This window comes from Centruroides sculpturatus, unplaced genomic scaffold (assembly GCF_000671375.1).
Source record: "Centruroides sculpturatus isolate CEXI.00-Female unplaced genomic scaffold, Cexi_2.0 scaffold113, whole genome shotgun sequence".
Classification (NCBI taxonomy): Eukaryota; Metazoa; Arthropoda; class Arachnida; order Scorpiones; family Buthidae; genus Centruroides; species Centruroides sculpturatus.
In genome coordinates, this window is record NW_019385770.1 from 636,719 (window position 1) to 657,747 (window position 21,029).

Below are 21,029 nucleotides of genomic sequence, written 5' to 3' on the forward strand. Positions count from 1 at the left end.
AATCACAGTTAATAAAGTAATTTGAAGTGTTCAAATAATAGTTTAATTCAAGTGACATAAATTCTAAAGAGCATTATATATCCAATATAATTAGACATAACTAAGCACTTCACTATCTCATAAGACGAATTTCTGTTTTAACTGTTTAGAAATAGGCCTACAGGTATACGGTGGACAGTCAGTAAACCATAGATTTAAACTGTTGGTTATATTTTATACATGTTTTTTGTGTTTTAATTTTAATCAATAACAAATGCTTGCAATTTTTTATATTACTTATAGTTTATCAGCATTGAGTAATTTATTTGCATAGATAATTTCTGTGAGTGTTCCTAGATGGCGCTAACGGAGAGAGACTTATCGTAAAATTATGTACTTAAATGCTGATAAATGCAGAATTTTAGCTATCTCCTAGTGACGAATTTTTGTGAAATCGTCGTCAAAGATTCGTCTTCTGGGGGCATCTAAAAATCTATATTTACTAACACTTGCCTCTGTTGATGAAAAGCATTAGTAGTAACATACTGTTACGAAGTCAGGGAATTTGACATATGGGAAATAAAACTATCCGGGGGCAAAGTTAGAGGCTTGAAACGTTTAGGGAATTATCTGGGAAATTTGTTTTTAAATTTGATTTTTTTAAAATATATTGCATTTCAAAATATGAATGCACGAATGGACGTTCACAGAAAATTTTCCAGGGGAGCAAAGCGTGGAGACAAATAATTACATCAATAAATTTTTATTTACTTATTTAACTTTTGGGGATTTTCCACAAGTAGATTATAGAATACAATATTTCATCAATACAAAAAGACAGAAAAAGCCTCCTATGGTTAAGAGTGTAAGGTCTCAATATCTCAATTACTTTTACGATTATAATTTGTGGAATATTTTACTGGATTCCAGAGGACGGCAAATGCTCCGTGTGCCTCTTCTGAAGTCGCCCATGAATACATGTATAATGAATGATTTACTTAAATTTTTTTAATTTTTTTCCCAGTTGTGAACAGCATTGCCACTTTACCTGTTCTACCAAGACCAACATACTAGATAAATACCACTGAGCCCCAGCCGTTGAATGTGCCACGTTTTCACACCTGGATAACGTGATAACACCAACTTCAAAGATGCACATTTTCATCAACTGTAAAGATGCTGTAGCGTTTTAATTAAAACATGTATGATAATGATGTTAATTTTTCGGAGGAGTTGAGCAATTTAAAGAGAAAGTTAAAATTTTCTATGCAAAATTTTTAAATAAAATTGCAGAAGAAATTAAGAATTTATGTATGTACTTTATGTAGTTATTTATGTATTGTTACTGACATTATTTTAAAATCATTTGTAAAACATATTTAGTATTAGGCTTAATTTATTGACTGTTTTCCCCCTTATTGTTTCCGCCCTATTAGCACTAATACCCGATTCAGAATAAACTGCTTAAGGCACTTTAAGGCCTAAATTAACAGAGTTAGCATTTACAAACACAAAAAGTACTTTAAGCTAATGGCAATGTGTTATAATACAGGTGTTTCCCTACTCACGAACAGGTTAAATTCCCAAAGTTTTGTCGTAAGTCGAAAACTAACCTAGAAAGTATATTTGTACACAGAATAATCACATATCGTTAGTGTTTGATCCTTCAATGTAGTTAATAGAATACATTAAGCTCGTTTACCCTCTGGCTACGGCTTTGTACTAAGCAGATGTTTCAAACGCAGTTTTTTTTCATCTAACGCACTTAATTTTATAATATGAAGTCAGTAGAGCGTTATAGCTTCATGGAACCAGGCAAATTTGGATTATGGACCCCATGTTCAGTATTAACTTCAGATATTTTTCGTCACGGAAATTTTTTGGGTAAATATTTTCTTATAAAAGATTGGTTTGTAACCTCCTGTTGGTGAGTGCTCCTGGTAATTGCCCTTTTTGCCCAAAGGATAACGCGCCCATATGTCAAGTTTAGATTTCCTAGTAATAGAGCGATACTTTTTGTATTTATCTTCACTGCTAAATTTGCTTTTAGGTTTTTGGAGCAATAATCATAAAAATTTATAAAAATTGTAAACAATAGCGAAAAACGCCGTTACCACTAGACTCCTAAGAAGTCCTAGCAGCCGACTTGAACCAGGCCTTCACAACAATAACACCTAACATGCTTTCAAAGGAGCATTCTTCGACGGGCAGCTTCTTGTTCCTCACTAGGCAGAGGTTATTTTGAATACTTATTATCATGCAATCAGTGATACTAAACGTTAATAAATATCTCGTAACTTCATTTTATAAGAGTTATTTCTGATTTATTTCTTTATACCGGAAGTGACGTCATAAGACTTTCGGCGGGAATATCTCCGAAACAGCGCGACTAATCGATAAACAGGTCTTTTTTGTTGGTTTTCGTCAAGGAATCACATGGTATAATTATTGTGCGCTTAGTTCTAACCGTTCTGTATATATAGGCCTATATATATATATAAATGTATGCATTTTGTCTCAAAATTTACTTTTTCCTACCAATGTTTGGGAAATGCTCCCCATGTCTCCCGTAACTCAGCCCATGATACTCACAATTGACAAAATAAATACACTGAGGAAGTTTTCGAAAATTGTTTCTGTTAGGTTTGTTCCCTAATTATTGACAGAAGGAAATCGTTCAATAAAGATAATTATAATTTTATTACCTTACGTTAACAACTATGTTTTACTAGTTTGCATTGAAAAGTTATATAGGCCTATATAAAATTTTCGACAAAATCTAGAAATATCTCTTCAAATGTCATTCAAAATAACAACAAAAATTAAAATTAATTATTTCCAATAATTTCAAACACATAATATTTATGAAAAAATAACTTAATAAAAATTCAAAATATATCACAATTTACATAGCCCATGTGTATATTAGGATAATAGTTTTTGATAAGTAGCAACAAAAGAAAGTATTAATTACAAAATGGTTTTCATGTAAAGAACCATCAACATAAACTTAATTTAAGACATTAATCAAACTATTTAAGCCATAAAAATTTTATTAGCTTTTTTTGTCGCATGCAGTTTATGGGAAGCAAATTAAAGAGTCTTTTTAATTAAAAAAGTTTATAACACAATCAATTATCGCGTTCGCTCAGAGTTACTTTTTGCATCTTCTGTATAATTGATTATTTTCATTTTTCTTGAAAATTTAAGCAAATTCATATGTAAACTGTTGCTAATTTTATAATAATAATTTTTTGAGTTATTTAGAATAAAGGAAAGTAATGAACAATATCTTTTATTGATCAAATCACTTGATAAATGTTTTGTTAATAATTATTTGCCTAGTTTTTATATTTTTAATAATTGTCTAGCTTATAATAATTATTAAATAAATTATCTTTGATAAAATGCTATTAAAAATTTTGTTTAAAAATTTTTTTTAATGAATTTTATAAACTAAACGTGTCCTGGACACCTTAAACTTCTATTTTTCAGTATAAAATATTTAGGTTATTCCATTTCCAATATTTTCATGAAATTCTGAAGAGTTTAAACTTTCTACACATGAAATATTCACAGTTTTTACTTATTTGGAAATATGAATATTTCATATTCTGAAAGCACAATTTCATATCATATGAAATGATAAACAGGATTTATGAATGAATAAAGTAGATATATTAATACACTTCAAAACAAATATTTATGAATAGCATTTTATTATTCTTTTAGGTTTATATTAGTCATCACAATCTATAATTTTCATGCTTTTTTCTTTTATGAAACAGAATGTGCATTAATGTATAATGTGCTTTTAATGAAGATATAAATACAAATTATAAGTAATTAATTAAAATAAATATTAAAAAATGTTAAATGTTTTATTAAGTGTTTTTACATTTTAAATAGTTTTTTATAAAGGATAAAAATTAATTAAAATGTCTAAAAAAGTTCTTTTCGATTCGTATAAAATTATATTTGAAATATAATGGTATTAGTTTAAATTATGCATTTCTTTACAGTAATTGGTTAGATTACTAAGAATAGTGATTTCTTACGTTTAAACTGAATTATATTTTTAAAATAAAATAATTTTAAGCTTATACAATTTTTAGCTTAATTTTCAGAACTTATACAGTCAAACCTCTGAACAACAGCCACTAAGGGAAAATAAAAAGTGGCTGTGGTTCGGAGATGATTGCTGTTTAGAGGTTATTTTGTATGCATTTTAAAGAAAGCATTCCTGAAAAAACGGTTACGGTTTAGATGCATTGAGATAAATACTAATATTATAAAGAGGTAATGTTTGTAAGTATGTATGTAAGTAAGTAAGTTTGTTTGCAGCGGGTAATCTCCGAAACTACTCATCCGATTTCAAAAGTTCTTTCACCAATATTTAGAATGGAACCTCAGGGTGGACATAGGCTATATATTATTCCGTTAAACATTCATATAAATTAAATGATATCATCTATGGTTAAGGCTTTTTTGTCCAACAGATGGTGCTAAGAGTNTCCCGCCTTTTTCGTTCTCTTCAAGTGTGTGAAGTTGTAGTGTTCCTTCTTTTGTGTAAATTAAAGTTTATTGTTAGTTATAACAGTGTCTGTTGCAGATTTAATCATCCAGTTTCAACAAAAACAATAAATATAATATATAAAAGATATATTACTCTAAAATACCGTGATGTTAGAAATACTTTTTACAGTGTTTTATGAAATTTTAAAAATCCTGAAGTAATTGATGCTCTATATTACTAACGGTTTTGAGAAAATTAATAAAAATGAATTTACGAGTTATAATTAGACGAATAAAAGAAATGTGTATAAAACCCGTGATTATATGAGTTAAAAGACGAAACACGAAAAAAATATAATTTGAATTTTAAAAAATCCAGCAACGAGTTACTTAACTTCCCGGCAACATTTCGTGGCGCCATCTGTTATCATATTTTATTTAAAAAATTTTTTTTATATTTTTAACTATTACAGAATGGCAAAAGGGTTAATTTTGAGGGTAGGGATGAGTTTTATAAAAAATTTTAAATGCTAATAACGAGTAAAATCGTCGTTAAGTCTAACCCTACTGGAGATACACACAACCCCATCCCCTCGATCTTTAACCACCAAAATTTAATAGCATCAATCCCCTCATTAACAAACTCTGCAAAATTTCAGAAATTTTCGACAAAAACACACGAGTTATTAAGCTTCAAAGAGAGTGAACCAAATCGTGCAACATACACACTAGCATCCATATATATAGAAAAAGAAACCCAATCTTTTCGGCATTTTTCGACGTTTCAAGGTCCCCTGAGTCCAAAAATGTTTATATCTTTGGACCCGAGAAATCTTTGATGGTCATTTTTTGACCGATTGGCATACTTTGCCTCTGTTATATATAAGAGGAGCCGGGAAAGTAATACAGTTAAGATTTGTATAAAAGAATATGGCATCAAAATAATGAAAGATGTCGATCAGAAGAGGAAGGTCAAGACGCGTTTGCGCAACTTTGCTATTCTCGGTATGGGAATGGTTAGGGTTTATTGAGCAAAAGATAAGATTTATTCAGCGCAGATTGAATTTTGTCTAAATTAGAGTCTGAATTCACAGCCCATAGCGAGAGACCGATAATGGACTAAAGTTTGGCTGGAAAAACAAAGAACTAGAGCTTTTAAGTAGGAAATTGATTTGCAATTGCGTCAAAACATTCCTCTCCTGATTAACAAAGTTTTAAGTAGATGCTAAATGTGACTGCTAAGACTGAGTTTTGAATCACTGATGATGCCTAAATCATTAAAAAAAACTTAAATAGCAGATTTGATGGCCAGAAATACAGATGTATATAGAGGGGGATAGGTAGGAGAACGGTTATATACTGTATAATAAATGTTTTCAATAAATTGGTCTTAAGATTATAAAAGTAATAGTAAGTTAACCAGGGATGAGACATCGTGTTGGAAGTAGGTGAAATTAGAAGTACTGTAATTAGTTTAATGTCCGGCACAGACGAGACGTTTGAAGAACAATGGAAGAATATTGGTGAGATAAGCGCTAAATAGGAGAGTATTGGGATGAGAGTCCTGATGAATACCAATTAGAGAAGAAAACAGAGCAAATGAGAAATCATCCAGGCGTATGGTGTAAGTACAGATTAAGAAGTAATTATTCAATCATTGAAGTAAAACTGGGAAAATGTCGAAAGCGTCGACATTTTGTGTAAGGTATTTAATAAGGCAGCGGTAATAACTGAATCGAAGGCTTGCGTGATATCATGATTAGGGTTTCTCATTTCCCGGTCTTTTGCTTGTCCCGGGATCCCGGGATAAAAGTGAACTGTTTCCCGGGATCCCGGGATAGAATTAATTATTTTTAAGGTATACAAAATATCTTGAAATCAAATGATATAATTATTTTCCATTTTTTAAAGTAATTTTAAAGTTCTGTAACCTCCAAAATCATATTAATAATGCTGTGTAAGGTCTATAGGCCTATAATAAAAATTACCTTTAAATAACGTAGAAATTTTCACAAATAGAAAAAAATTAATTAAAGTTTGCTGGAAACTGCATACAACAACAACAAAAAAAATGTTTTGAATTGAGTTAAAAATTAAAAAAATGAACTTCTAATTTAGAAGGTAATTTTCGTTTTTTAAATAAAATATAATACAAAATATTGCAAACTTTTATAAGATTTTAAAAAGCAAAGATGGTCAATACTCCGATAACTCACTCTAATTCTTATTTTAGTAATGAAAAGTCTTGCCACCGAGAATGCCCTTTCCGATTCAATTGATGTGATTGGAATAGTGTTTAATGCATTTAAGAGAAGACAGATATTATGTGTTTTTTCACCTGTAGCCTGGAAGATTTCGAGTTCGTTTTCGAGGTTGTAATACTTCTTTTGCTCTCTAGTATTCTTCATTTGTCTACTTCGACTGCTTTAATAGAAACATCAAGCTTATAGCCCAATAATTCGTCAGTTAGTTTGTCTTTGATCATCAGGTTTATGAAGAAAAACTTCGTACTTACAGACATCGTACAACATGGTGTTACGCGTTATCGAAGCTATTGGGCATGGTTAAAAATTAAGACAGCATAAGCACAATTATTCCAGATATTACAGGTTCCAATAAGTAAAGAATTTTGAGAGTCATGCCACAAATAAGCTATGTATTGATTATTGACCATTTGTGACATGCTATAATGAGCAAAAACTTAAGAAACTAATAAGTAGGTTTAAAATTGATAAATACAAATGTATTCTGACAATTTATGAGTTAATTATGCTTTCTATTTGCAAAATTCCTCAACCTTAACACAAAATAAGAAAAAAAGTGAATTTTTAAGAAATTTGCGGGATTTCCCGGGATAAGAAAAATTTCCCGGGATATTTCCCGGGTTAAAAAAACAACCGGGATCCTGGGATCCCGGAATCCCGTTTGAGAAACCCTAATCATGATGTAACAAGATGATTTTAGATTCGAATCAACTAAGAATTTTATATTGGGTTTGGTTGAGATTAAAGACAGTAGATTTATGTTTAATGCCAACGTTGTAATAAGAAAATACAGGTAATCATATATGCATAGTTCAAAACGTTTTAATAAAATGGAAGAGAGAGGCGTCGGACAATATCTGTTGTTTCTTTGTTTTTGGAATTGCTATTAAAGTTTTTGCCACTGTCAAGGAACGAAACTGTTAGTAATGTTTCGTTAAATAAAGGAGTAAAAATAAACAGTAGCTGCGGGTAAATTCTTTATCATTATGCTAGGAATTGCATCGGAACTAAAATTGAATATGTTAAATTTGGTTATGGCATTTTTTACGATGATAAACGCAAATGAAAAGCAGTCAGTGTGCTAGAGGAAGAGTAATTAAGAGATTTATAATAGGTTTTTTGATGAAATTTAAAAGTTCAAATCTGCTTTTTATGTCATGATATATTTGGTAAATTTGTTAGAGCGAAAAAGTGGACTGTTTGGTGGATTCGAGTTTAGAAAAATTAGGCAAAATATTTCAAAATGTTTTAGGATTTGAAACAGTTGTTTTAACTATGGAGTGAAATATTTCGTGTAACAGTGTATCTAAAAACATCTGTAAATATATATAGCGTGGATTGACTTTTTCTATTTGCTCCATTATTGATGCATCGAATTTCTGAGTTTTCGAAGAAAAAAGGTCGAATCATTTTTGAAAAAAATGTACCTTTTTATATTTTAGATAAAAAATAGATACAATTTGACATATGAGTATTTTTGTTATATAGTTAGTATACTTGGGATCGATGAGAGATAACCAATCAAAGACAATGTTTTGAAGCTTTTATTCAGTTAAAATTGTTTTTATCTAGGAATTAAATAAAATTGTTTGGTATTTTGGAGGGATGTGGGATTGTAAGATCAAGCAAAAGAGCTGTATGGTACGATTTAAAGTCATTGGTAAGATTAATGGTGGTATGGATATTATGACAAAATCAAATCCAGAAAAGAATTATCGCTTGTAGGGAAATGTGCAAATTGTTTAAAGTTTAAAAAGTAATAAATTTCATGCAGGTAAAATTGTTCGATATATTCGCAATGGGAATAAGATGGGAGGCCAGAAAGTCATTGGATATTTTGTGAGGTTAAAATTCTCCATAAACACAATATTAAAGAAAATCACTTTATATCTTACTCTATTTCCACCGAGTCAAAAATTCTAATATTCTTGTACTATTTGCATCTCAAAGTATTCTATCATTTATTACGATTTCGTTGAATAGCTTTCACAATGTTATAAAAAAAATCCTTATGAAAAGACGTCCTTCTTCATGGTCGATCATTTCCAGATATGTAGGAAATGATTGCCTGACCGAACTCACAATGGAGTCTGGAAAAAAGCTCTCTTGGTGCCCTTAGGACGGAAGATAATAATATTATTAAACTATCGGTCAGATTCAAACGTACAGGCTTAGACAACTTACGTTCAGAATAAATTAAGGTTCAAATTCGATCTAGTTTTTACAAGTTTGAGTATCCAATCCTGATTCGAATCTGAATTTCTCAGATATTAGCCAGCGAATAATATAAGCCAAGACATCGAGCATACTGGTCATTTATGCTGACCATTCTCATTGCGAACAAGATATAACTGAATTGGAAAAAAAAAACGAGATGGTCATGTCAATAGTGCAATCATATCTGGCATAAACTCTGGATAGAACAGTGAATGATATCTTCATTTAAATATTTAGAATTCATAATGACTTCCGGTTTATTCGTTGAAAACAATATGGATAGAGATGAAAAATTTCTGCAAATATTTGAAAGCATTCTCGAGATAATTTCATGAATTCCTAGATAATACATTTCCTTAATTGACATCAATATTATCCAGGTTTTAACTTACTTATCGCTTGATCGAACAAAGTTCATTTAGGTTTATGCCAATAGTCAATTTTGTGTGAACTTTCCTTTTCTTCATAATTCTTTTCACTAATTTAGAATACGCAAACTCAAACTATATAATAAAAATAAATATATTAGAGGATAAACTTCAAAATATAAAAAGCAACGTGATTTAGAATATAAAGAAAATTATACAATAAAAGTATCTCAAAAACATTTGGAGGCAAGAACAAATATTGAAACAACAAATTAAAGGAAGAAAAATTATACATTTTTTTTTTCATCTTCAATAGTGGAAATTACTCAACTAATAAATATCATTTCTCTTTAACTTACTTTTCCATTATTATTTCTTCATTATTACTTCTGTGAGAATCGCAAGTTTCATCAGATTATTTTTGTTCAATTTATTTCTGAATTTATGTTATTGATAGTCACAAATACTGTAAAATATATTGCTAATTACAGTACATTAAAAAAAATGAATTAACTTATTAACAATTTAGAAAATCACGGCATTGCGCTCCAAAAATAGTAAAAAATATGTAGTTATTATTATCAAACAGAAATTGTTAGCTTTAAAAAATTCACGAATCAAACAATAGTTATTATTTATTTTTTTATAATTAAATGACATGTTCTTCAATTTTTTAGTTTATATTTAATTTGTTAACGAAAAAATAAAAATAAAAATAACGTAAATTGTATATTCTCCCAAAATTAATGATTCGAAAAGTAATTGTTAGATGATATTATGAGGTTAACAATTACTAATCGCCCATTAGATGGTAAAGCATTTTTAGCAAATCCGATTTAAACTTTACAGGCAGTTACAATGAGAGAAAAAAAAAATTATTCGATGACAAAATCCTGAATTTATTCGTTTCTTATTACTTCGAACAAAGTAGCAGTTGGCACATCTAAAAAGGGAGTTTTATCTACCATAGAATTGTTTAAATGAGCCATATGGACATTTATCAGATTTAAAGCTCTATGTTTCTTTAATATAGTTATTCGAGCGGAAAAAGTAATTTCTCAAACTAACAACAATAAAAAGTTTTTTTTTTATGTCTTTCAGCATTTGTTTGATATTACTTCTATCAAATATATAATGTTCAAAATTTTAATAGTAACTTCAAATTTATATACTGTATACAGTTCCATATATCCGCTCATATCTTTTTCGTACCTATATACAATTGAATAAAATATTTAAACAATAGGTCATTGTGTTTATATCAATGTATATCTAACGAGAGAAATAATGTAAAAACAAATGTTTAGTTTCAAGTCGGATCTGGATTCTTGATATAAGTTTCCGATTATCTACTCCATTTTTCCATTTTTAAACACATTAAGAAAAGAAATAAAATGACATACATTACAATAGAATGTCATATTTTGACGAAAAGCATCTTTATAAATTGAAATAATTTATGTTCGATTCCAACCTGGATGCATAGTATCGAGTTATGAGAGTAGTAAAACGAATGTTTGGAGTGTCATGTGTCACGAACTCGTTCAGGAAAGTACATTCACTGAACGAGTTGGTATCATGTGATATTCTCAATGCGATTACACGAGCCTAGACACCATGGAAACACATTATAAATATTTATAATTAATAACCAGCACTGTGTATTAGAATCTGTAAATCATGATTTGCATTTTTCTGAAAGAATATGCGTTTAAAAATATTTTTGAAAATCATAGAAACATAGAATATGTGTATTTTTATGATTTTTAATACTTAAAGATTAAAATATTGAATTTGAATTCGAAATAAAATTTTTACGAAAATGTAAGTTAACATAACGTGTTGATCAAATGAAATATAAAGTAGAGTGAAAACAATATCATATCAAAATTCAGTTCAAAATATTATAATTGTGTTGAGGAATTGACATACTCTTAACAAAAGTGGAAACAAAATTAACAAACCTGACTAATAAATAATTAGTAACAATTTAAAAAGTGCTGATTAAAAATATACATTTTGTTAAAAAAAAAATACACTCGATTACATATACAAGTATATCAATATTATCTGATAGATCTCAATCTTAAGTGTTTTTCTTTATCTTCTACGCTAAAAGTTTTATGAAAAAATATATTTAAAATGAGAAAAACTTATGCAATAGATGAAAAATTAACTATGTCAAAAAGAAATAAAACTTATTTAAAGAAATCAATTTAGAAGTATATGAACATAATGAAAAAAATTTTAAGTGTTACATTAATTTATATTATTTATTTATTGTTAAACTTTTATTTAATTTTTCTTTGTATTATATTTGTTGAATGTAAAGAAATTTTTCAACATCTACTAAAAAAACTGACTTATTTTTTTAGTAGATTTAAATACTTGAGTATTTAAAAAAATTGAATTTAAAATACTCAAGAAGGGTAGTAATTTTTTCATACTAAATCTATGCGTCTACACTCAGTAAACGGAGTAACCTTTAATATAGATTAATTATTAATAATATAAAAATTTATTTTTTAATAAAGTTTCTCAACAGTTTTGTTTTATGTTTTATAATAAAAGTAAATTTTAAAAAAAGTTAATTAATTAATGAAAAAACTTCATGCACAAGTTTTAATGACTCATTTAAGATAAAAATATGTTTTGAACAGAAATATATCAATTTACACGTAGTAAGAAAACTTTCGAAACCAAATTAATAACTTTGAACCATAATTTAAAATTATTTCTTTTTTGGTATAAAATAATAAAATACATGTTTTAAAATTTTGATTTTGTATTCTAACCGGATATAATATATTGGTTCAACCTTTATCTAAAATTAATAAACAATTTTTTTTTTCTGCCAAAGATAGATTTAGTTCTCAGAGTATCAAATTTTCACAAGAAAGTCACTTATAAATTTTTATATAAAGGTATATATATAATCCTTTGTATAAGTAAATATAAAATTATAAATAAAATTATAGGAAACCGCTAAGTTTAAATATTTGATAAAGATAATGTTCTTTCATATTTCATGTAAAAAAACTTAATGACACGAAAATTTCAAACTTAACTAAAGTTTTTCTATTTAAAGTTTTAAAATATATCTTATTTAATACTTTAAATCGAAATTTATTGATAAAGCAGACTTACCGTTCATAAAATTATATATAAGAGGATTTACAGCACTGTTACCATAGCAAAGCCAATGGGAGATAAGTGACGCTACTGTTGTAGCATGACTTTGAGGAAGTCCAATGGTATATCTACAAAAAATAATAGTAATTAAAAATTAATATCAACGAAGAATTTAATTAAAATTTTAATTTTAAATCAGTATAAATTCTTATTTTATCGACAGTGAGGTTAACAATTACTAATCGCCCATTAGATGGTAAAGCATTTTTAGCAAATCCGATTTAAACTTTACAGGCAGTTACAATGAGAGAAAAAAAAAATTATTCGATGACAAAATCCTGAATTTATTCGTTTCTTATTACTTCGAACAAAGTAGCAGTTGGCACATCTAAAAAGGGAGTTTTATCTACCATAGAATTGTTTAAATGAGCCATATGGACATTTATCAGATTTAAAGCTCTATGTTTCTTTAATATAGTTATTCGAGCGGAAAAAGTAATTTCTCAAACTAACAACAATAAAAAGTTTTTTTTTTATGTCTTTCAGCATTTGTTTGATATTACTTCTATCAAATATATAATGTTCAAAATTTTAATAGTAACTTCAAATTTATATACTGTATACAGTTCCATATATCCGCTCATATCTTTTTCGTACCTATATACAATTGAATAAAATATTTAAACAATAGGTCATTGTGTTTATATCAATGTATATCTAACGAGAGAAATAATGTAAAAACAAATGTTTAGTTTCAAGTCGGATCTGGATTCTTGATATAAGTTTCCGATTATCTACTTCATTTTTCCATTTTTAAACACATTAAGAAAAGAAATAAAATGACATACATTACAATAGAATGTCATATTTTGACGAAAAGCATCTTTATAAATTGAAATAATTTATGTTCGATTCCAACCTGGATGCATAGTATCGAGTTATGAGAGTAGTAAAACGAATGTTTGGAGTGTCATGTGTCACGAACTCGTTCAGGAAAGTACATTCACTGAACGAGTTGGTATCATGTGATATTCTCAATGCGATTACACGAGCCTAGACACCATGGAAACACATTATAAGTATTTATAANCTATTTAAAGTTTTAAAATATATCTTATTTAATACTTTAAATCGAAATTTATTGATAAAGCAGACTTACCGTTCATAAAATTATATATAAGAGGATTTACAGCACTGTTACCATAGCAAAGCCAATGGGAGATAAGTGACGCTACTGTTGTAGCATGACTTTGAGGAAGTCCAATGGTATATCTACAAAAAATAATAGTAATTAAAAATTAATATCAACGAAGAATTTAATTAAAATTTTAATTTTAAATCAGTATAAATTCTTATTTTATCGACAGAGGAAAATAATTGTATATTTGAAATCTGTTTCTATATATAAACAAGTTAAGCTTTGTCTAAAAATAACTCATTGCAACTCGCATATTTAAAGTCTAGAGTCTAGAATATAGAAAGTAGGAAATATTTTGTTGAAAATCTATAAATTGCTTCAAATATATACAATTATTCTATATATGATTTATTGTGTTTTCCTAATAAATGCAATTTAGAATAAGAAATACAGTGCTTAACTTAAGCGCATTAAGAAATGCAATGCAGTTGAGTCAAAGAATTCTTTGTTTTCTCTTCTTTTGTTTTTCTTCTTGAACTTTTTTTTATATTTTAGAATGCCTATTTTAAGGAATTTCTTAAGAAAACCACAGAATTCAATTTGAAGACATTTTATTATTTTAGACACTTTTATCTAAAACAAACTTTATTATAATTTTTTTCTAACTAAAATTTCATTAAAATATAATAAAAATTTTAAGATTTATTTTAATAATATAGAAATACTTTTTTATAATAATTTTCTTTGAATTATTTAAACATTTTAATGTAAAATTAAGTAAAAATAAACTTTCTTATTAATATAATCTCAATTTATTTAAAGTTACCTGAGGGCGTTTATAAGATGAACAGGTAAGTAGCACAAACCAAACATTACAACAACTGCTATTAACATTTTTGCTGCTTTTCTTCTTGATCTTATTTGTCCTTCGCAATTCTGGTTAACAGGTTGAAATTTAGTTGTACCGTTTTTATCTATATGCTTCACTGTTACTGCAAAACGAAAATATATTGTATTATATATGTTATTATATTTAAATTAAAATTTATTTTTAAATATAATATTAATATTTTTACACAACGTTTTTAATATATTTGATGTATAAAACAGGAAAAATAAAGCTGTAGCGATACTTAATAAAAATGAATACATTAAATTTGTGGATAATGGCTAGTTTTATATCTATATGACATTATTTTATATTTTATTCATCGTAAAAGGGAAATAATGTCGAACTGACGTCAAAGTTTACGATTTTCCATCTAAATTGAGCAAATTTACTAATTTACAAACAAATCTTCAAAATATTAATTGATTTTTAAATACTTTTGGTATATATTTGTATTGAAAATAAGTGTAATATAATATTTAAAGGATATAAAATCAATTTCTTGATATTTAATCATATATTTTAAGTGGAGAAAAATTACAAAATTAATTAATTAATAGAATAGCGAATCACTTAACTTTATGGATTACCTATTAAAGTTTCAATATAATTAACTATTCCTTAATATTTACTTAGCATAAATATGTTTCAGATCTGTACTAATTAAACTACATTAGTGCTTGAAAACTTAGTAACAAATACAAAAATCACGAATAAAACTTTTCTCTTTAACGGAGTTTAATGGAAATTACTGATTAAACGTATTATATAATTTTCAGAAAAATATATCAAAGAAGAAAAAAAAAACATTTTTATTGAATATTTAATGAGATATGCATATTACGTAATTAATATCCAAACAGGCACGTAAATGTTCCATAGTAAGACATTTTCAATACATCACCTCGGGCATCAATACAAACTTAACAACGACTGAACATGCTACATATAACATTGCCAATGAAAGTTTAAATGATTGTCATCTCTGCAAATGATCTAGATGCTAGAGGTTGAGCGAAATGTACTGAGATTAGCAATTCATCTTCCTGGAGCATCCCAAATATGCTATATTGAGTTAAGTATTCTGGTTGGCCAGATGATATTTTGTATGAACAGACCATTTAGTTCGGCTAGGATCATGTTCAAGATATTGGCCAAGCAATGTGACATCTGTGGGATGAGCATTATTTTCTATAAACATGGCATCAAGATCCATTACGACGAGAAATGGACAAACATAGAACAGAATGGATGGATTGAGAATCAGTACGCATTAGTGATTTGTAATATAAATAATTTTAAAAGTTACTTTAATTAACTTATATCAAAAATAATGTAAAAATACTTACATTTACGTGAATGTCTAACTGTCGTTTCAGATGATCCCGGTATATTTTTATTCCAAAGAACTTTGGCAATTTGATAATAAGCGATAGACATTAGTATAAATGGTGAAATATATAATATTAGTATAAGAAATAGTTGATATATAGTTGTATCTCCATCGGACCAGGTGGGGACACAATCAGTCAAATAATCGACATCTCCTTGGATGTTTGGATGACGACGGGTATCCAAGACAATAGCTTCAGGTAGGACTAAAAGTAGAGACATCAGCCAGATAATGAGAATAGATGTCTTGGCTCTGAAGGCGGTGCTCTTGAATCGCAGAGGGTAACAGATGGCATACCATCGATCAACCGAAATAAAAGTTAACGTTAACACAGATACGGATACAGATACGGTCTATAATAAAAATATATTTAAATTTTATAAATTGTGAAAAAATAATGCAGCTAAATATTTTGTAACAAATATAATAATAATAATTTTATGAATGAAATATTCTTGCTTTATATATTTTATTTAATAAAAATCATATATAACAAATTATGAATAATTTTTATTGGAATCGATATATGATATTCTCTATAATTTAATAAATTTCCAATATTTTTAATAATTGGAAAGTTATTAATATAGGATTTAATTAATTGAATCCTATATTAATAACTTTCCAATCCAATCCAATACAATCAAAATTCTGAACAATGACCACTGACGAGAACAAAACATGTTTGTTATTCGAGATGGCTGTTATTGGAAGCTCAATTGTATTTGTATTCAATAATGTTATATTACATACAAAAATATATTACAAATTATATCATCAAATATAAATATATTTTTTGATAAAAATAGCAAATAGGTAATATAGGGTTTTCTTCTTAAAATATTTTTGCATTAATAATATTTGTAGGCCTATACATGTACAGTACATTTGTTATATACTTATGTAAAAATTTCAGTGAAAAGTTATATTTTTGATTAAATTTAAACTATGTTTAATAATTTTTTTAAAACTAAACGTAAAAATGCCCTTTTTTACTTTTATTGATTTATAAGAGAATACAGAACCAGATTAATCTAATACTTTCCAAAATATTGACTATCTGATGCGGTACAAATTTTACACAATCGGAAATTGTTCGTGAATTTTGGATTTGAGGAGAAAGAGCATTGATTTAATAGATGTAAAATTTATCCCCGATAACATGGAAACACATCCTAAAATTTTGTTTTTTCTTTTTGTACGAAATGCTTCCTCTTAACGTAATATCTCATAAAATTTATCTATTTATACATCCGTGCCATGATATTTAATGGAAGCACTGTAGTTCTCAAAGAATACGTAATGGATGTTTGAAAGTGGAAAGTGCTATAAAAAAGCCTATCTGAAATAAATTTTAAATATAAAAAAAACTGAGTTAAATTTTTAAAATTTAAATGAACAATTTTATTTGTTTCAATTTTTATTCAAGTTATCTGAACTGAAGGATATAAATTTCAAAAAAAAAATTTTCTTAAAATGAATGTCAAAAAACCTAAGGCTAAATCAAGGCGAACTAAAGTTTGGTAAATTGCAAAACTCAATGTTCGCGTTTATAAAGAATAGTGAAGATATTACTGTATTATTAAGTAATAAAAAAGTAATAATTTTTTTCTGTAATGAATTTAATTTTAAAGAATAATTTTGTAAATAATATTATAAATTTTTTGTAGTAAAAACATTACATTCGTTTGTATAAGTATTCGTAAATTATAGTAGATATATATCAGTAGATATATACAGTAATTCCTCGTATGGACATACCATACGAGGAATTTATTTCCAATACAATTTTTAAAAAAAAATTCATTTCTGTAGCTCTCATTTGCCTGGAATTTTGTGGAAAAATCAGCAAACAAGAAGGACAAGATAAATTCATAAATTTCTTTCCTTCAATTTGCTAAAATATAAATTTTAATGTATAAATGCTATATAATAATTTTTGAATAATCATTCATTAAATGTACAGTACAAGAACTTCATAGACTACTGAAATTTTCATGACATTACATCGGCCGTATATTTAGAATAATTTACGATTTGAGGAAAATATTATACAATAATTATTAAAAAATAAATCAAATAATTAGAAAAAGCATAAACTAGATAAAATTATCAAATTTATAATATTAGTTGTATAATAGTCCATACATAGATTCTAATTTGTATTACATTTGATTCATTATAATTCATAATTTAAATTTAGATTCGCTTTTCGATAAGTATTTAAACATTTTAAAAATATAAAAGAAAAAACTATTTTCAAAACTTTACATTTTTTATTCTTTTTGTCATTTTTAACTCTTTCTGTCTTGTGGACATTGAGAGAGCGTTTCTTCCATACCCGTCGTAGACTTGATCAGGTCTATAACAGGGACAGTGAGGATTGGAGACCGACATATCCGAAACAGATCAACAAATCACTCATGAAAAATTTGTATATATTAACATCTAAATTAAGATTCACTATTGTTTTAATTTCGTCCGAAATTCTAATTGGAAAAATAACTCATGGAAACATAATCTTACAGAATTTGAAATACTTTATGATCTATAATTTTGATATATCTGTACAAATTTGTGAATATTCATTTTCTTGACAAGTTAAATGTTTCACTATCATCACAGAAATTACACAGAAATTTAGGAAGTTTTCTGGAACTTCTTTATGATACATTTAAATTCTTTGGAGAATAATCTGCATCGATCACAATCTTAAGAAATAAGGAACTAAAATTTCAATTTCTCTATAATTTTAATTTAAAAAATTTAACTTATTTTAAATATATGTGAATTTCTATAATGTTGTAAGCGTTAAAAGTCTAGAAAGCGTTAAAAGTTACAAATGCTACAAATAACTTATTTCCACATTACTGTAGTAAATTCTATGAAATGTCACTACAGAATGCCACATAATAACAATAACAATAATTTTTATTGTCAGGATAAAGTAAGATTAATATTGCATCAAATCGTTTTATCTTGAAAACATGTTGACAAGGGAATAGTCATAGTGCTTTACGGATGGGACAAACTTAACTTTGGATTCGAATGTAGAGGATTATTATACTAATAATAATGCCAACGATATTCATTTATTATGTATTAAATTATTGCTTATATTTTCCTTCTAAACCATTTTATTACGACACTAATTTAATGTATTTTCTAATCAAATTGACTTGAAAAGTTTACACACAGAGATCAAATCTATGAAGTTCTTATTACAGATCATCTGTGGGACAGAAAATTACATAATTTCGATTGGCAATGCTACTGGATGGTTTAGACACAAATATAAAACAAGCAAATAGTTATATACATTTAGACTAAAATTGGATGCGCTATGTTGTATATCAGACTTACTAACATCTAATGGATTTAATTTCTTTTATTTGTATTATACGTTTTTACTTTTTTTGTTTGTTTTATGTCTATAATTTTTATGTATTCACAACTCTTACATTACTTTAAATATTTTTGTGTTATTTTGGGAACTTATGAAAATCGTGTTAAGAATCTATTTAATAAAACCTGCAAAAGGTCCTGGTTATACGTCAGAGCTTGGCTTCATACTTCAGTTCCATACTTCAGTTGGACTCCACATTAAATCTATACTACATAACCCGATTAACTAGATGCTGTCCATTTTCCTGTGAATTTTTTTATCCTATTCTGATCTGAATTCTAAGAGTATAATGAGTAGAATAAGTAATTTTTATGCCAATCGGACAGCTTATGACCAAAACAATATTAAAGACTAAACTGTACAGTACAATTAAAATTTTTCTGTTATCGTTATCTTTGGGATATGGCTTAAGGTACAGTACAGGGTGAGTCATAAGCCTCCATACAAATGGTGAAGTCGGTGACTAATTTCTTTTTTCGTTTTCAGGAAGGTGAACCAATTGAAAAGAAATGCCACTAACAAAGGAAGGACGAATTGACATTATTCTGTTGCATCATATGATACCATTTGTACGAATAAAACATTACTCACCGCTTTCACCATTTGTATGGAGAATTATGACTCACCCTGTACATTAGTTAATGATGTATTCATGTTATCACATTTACTTATGTGTGTGCTATAGCATATAATTTAAAATGTTATTCATAACTGAAATTGAATTTAAAATAATTTATTTCAGTTTATATTTGATCTACAACGATATACGATATTCTCCATTTCATATAACAATAGTTCTGAGATGTCAAACTCACAGGTTTCTTACAAAAATCTGATATACGTACAGTACAAGATTACATTGTTTTAATGCTTAAAGAAACGTAAAAAATAAAGAATATTTGAATAAGAAACTAGAGCAATAATCATATTTTATTTGTCCTGATGTTTATAGCAGAAGCATAAAATATATATTTTTGGCGATAACTTTTCACTATTTGACATCAAGATATATAAAACGGTTACAAAATGATCCGTCATTTTACCCTATTTGTTATTTCTCACCATTTTTCTAGAATTGTTTACACGTATGATATCAAGATTTCAACCGAAACATTTATATCAAAATATTGGAAGTGCTTTTTTGAGTAGGTATATGAAATAAGTTATTATCATAATATATATAAAAGCATTATCAGTATTATTACATGCAGTATATGCACGTACTGTACTTATCTAAACGCACAAATATTATAGATAGAAATTATATTTATATAAACAATTAATTAACGTTACACCATATCAAATGATAAATGATAACTACTTAAGTGATACGATTGAACAATTTGCATTTTAGAAATAGAAAATACGCTGTCTCGTTTTTCAATAACATTGAACCGAGAAAGGAAGTGACGTTGGATAAGATTCATAACACGAACTGTCATATCCGCTTTCGTTAATACAGCGGAAATGGATATAGAATCAGTCACGAGTATCGATTATATCATTCAGAATAATCGTTCAAATTTATAAGTTGAATTCGAAAGCGATAAAAATAAATGTAGTTATTTATTTTTCTATAAAGTTAATTTATCACCGATATATAAGACATNAAATATTTTTGTGTTATCTTGGGAACTTATGAAAATCGTGTTAAGAATCTATTTAATAAAACCTGCAAAAGGTCCTGGTTATACGTCAGAGCTTGGCTTCATACTTCAGTTCCATACT

General features: G+C 27.4%; 1 protein-coding gene across 1 annotated transcript in view; it reads right to left on the reverse strand.

Annotated features, from left to right (window-relative positions):
• The window catches only part of LOC111641970 (orexin receptor type 1-like), a 95,604-nt gene that overhangs the window by 3,607 nt on the left and 70,968 nt on the right, over positions 1-21,029 (reverse strand). Inside the window, exons 3-5 of the mRNA XM_023388232.1 lie at positions 15,852-16,248; positions 14,440-14,605; positions 13,635-13,747 (exon numbers count right to left, since the gene is read on the reverse strand). Coding sequence (XP_023244000.1) covers positions 13,635-13,747; positions 14,440-14,605; positions 15,852-16,248 — 676 coding nt within the window. The remainder of the gene's footprint in view (positions 1-13,634; positions 13,748-14,439; positions 14,606-15,851; positions 16,249-21,029) is intronic.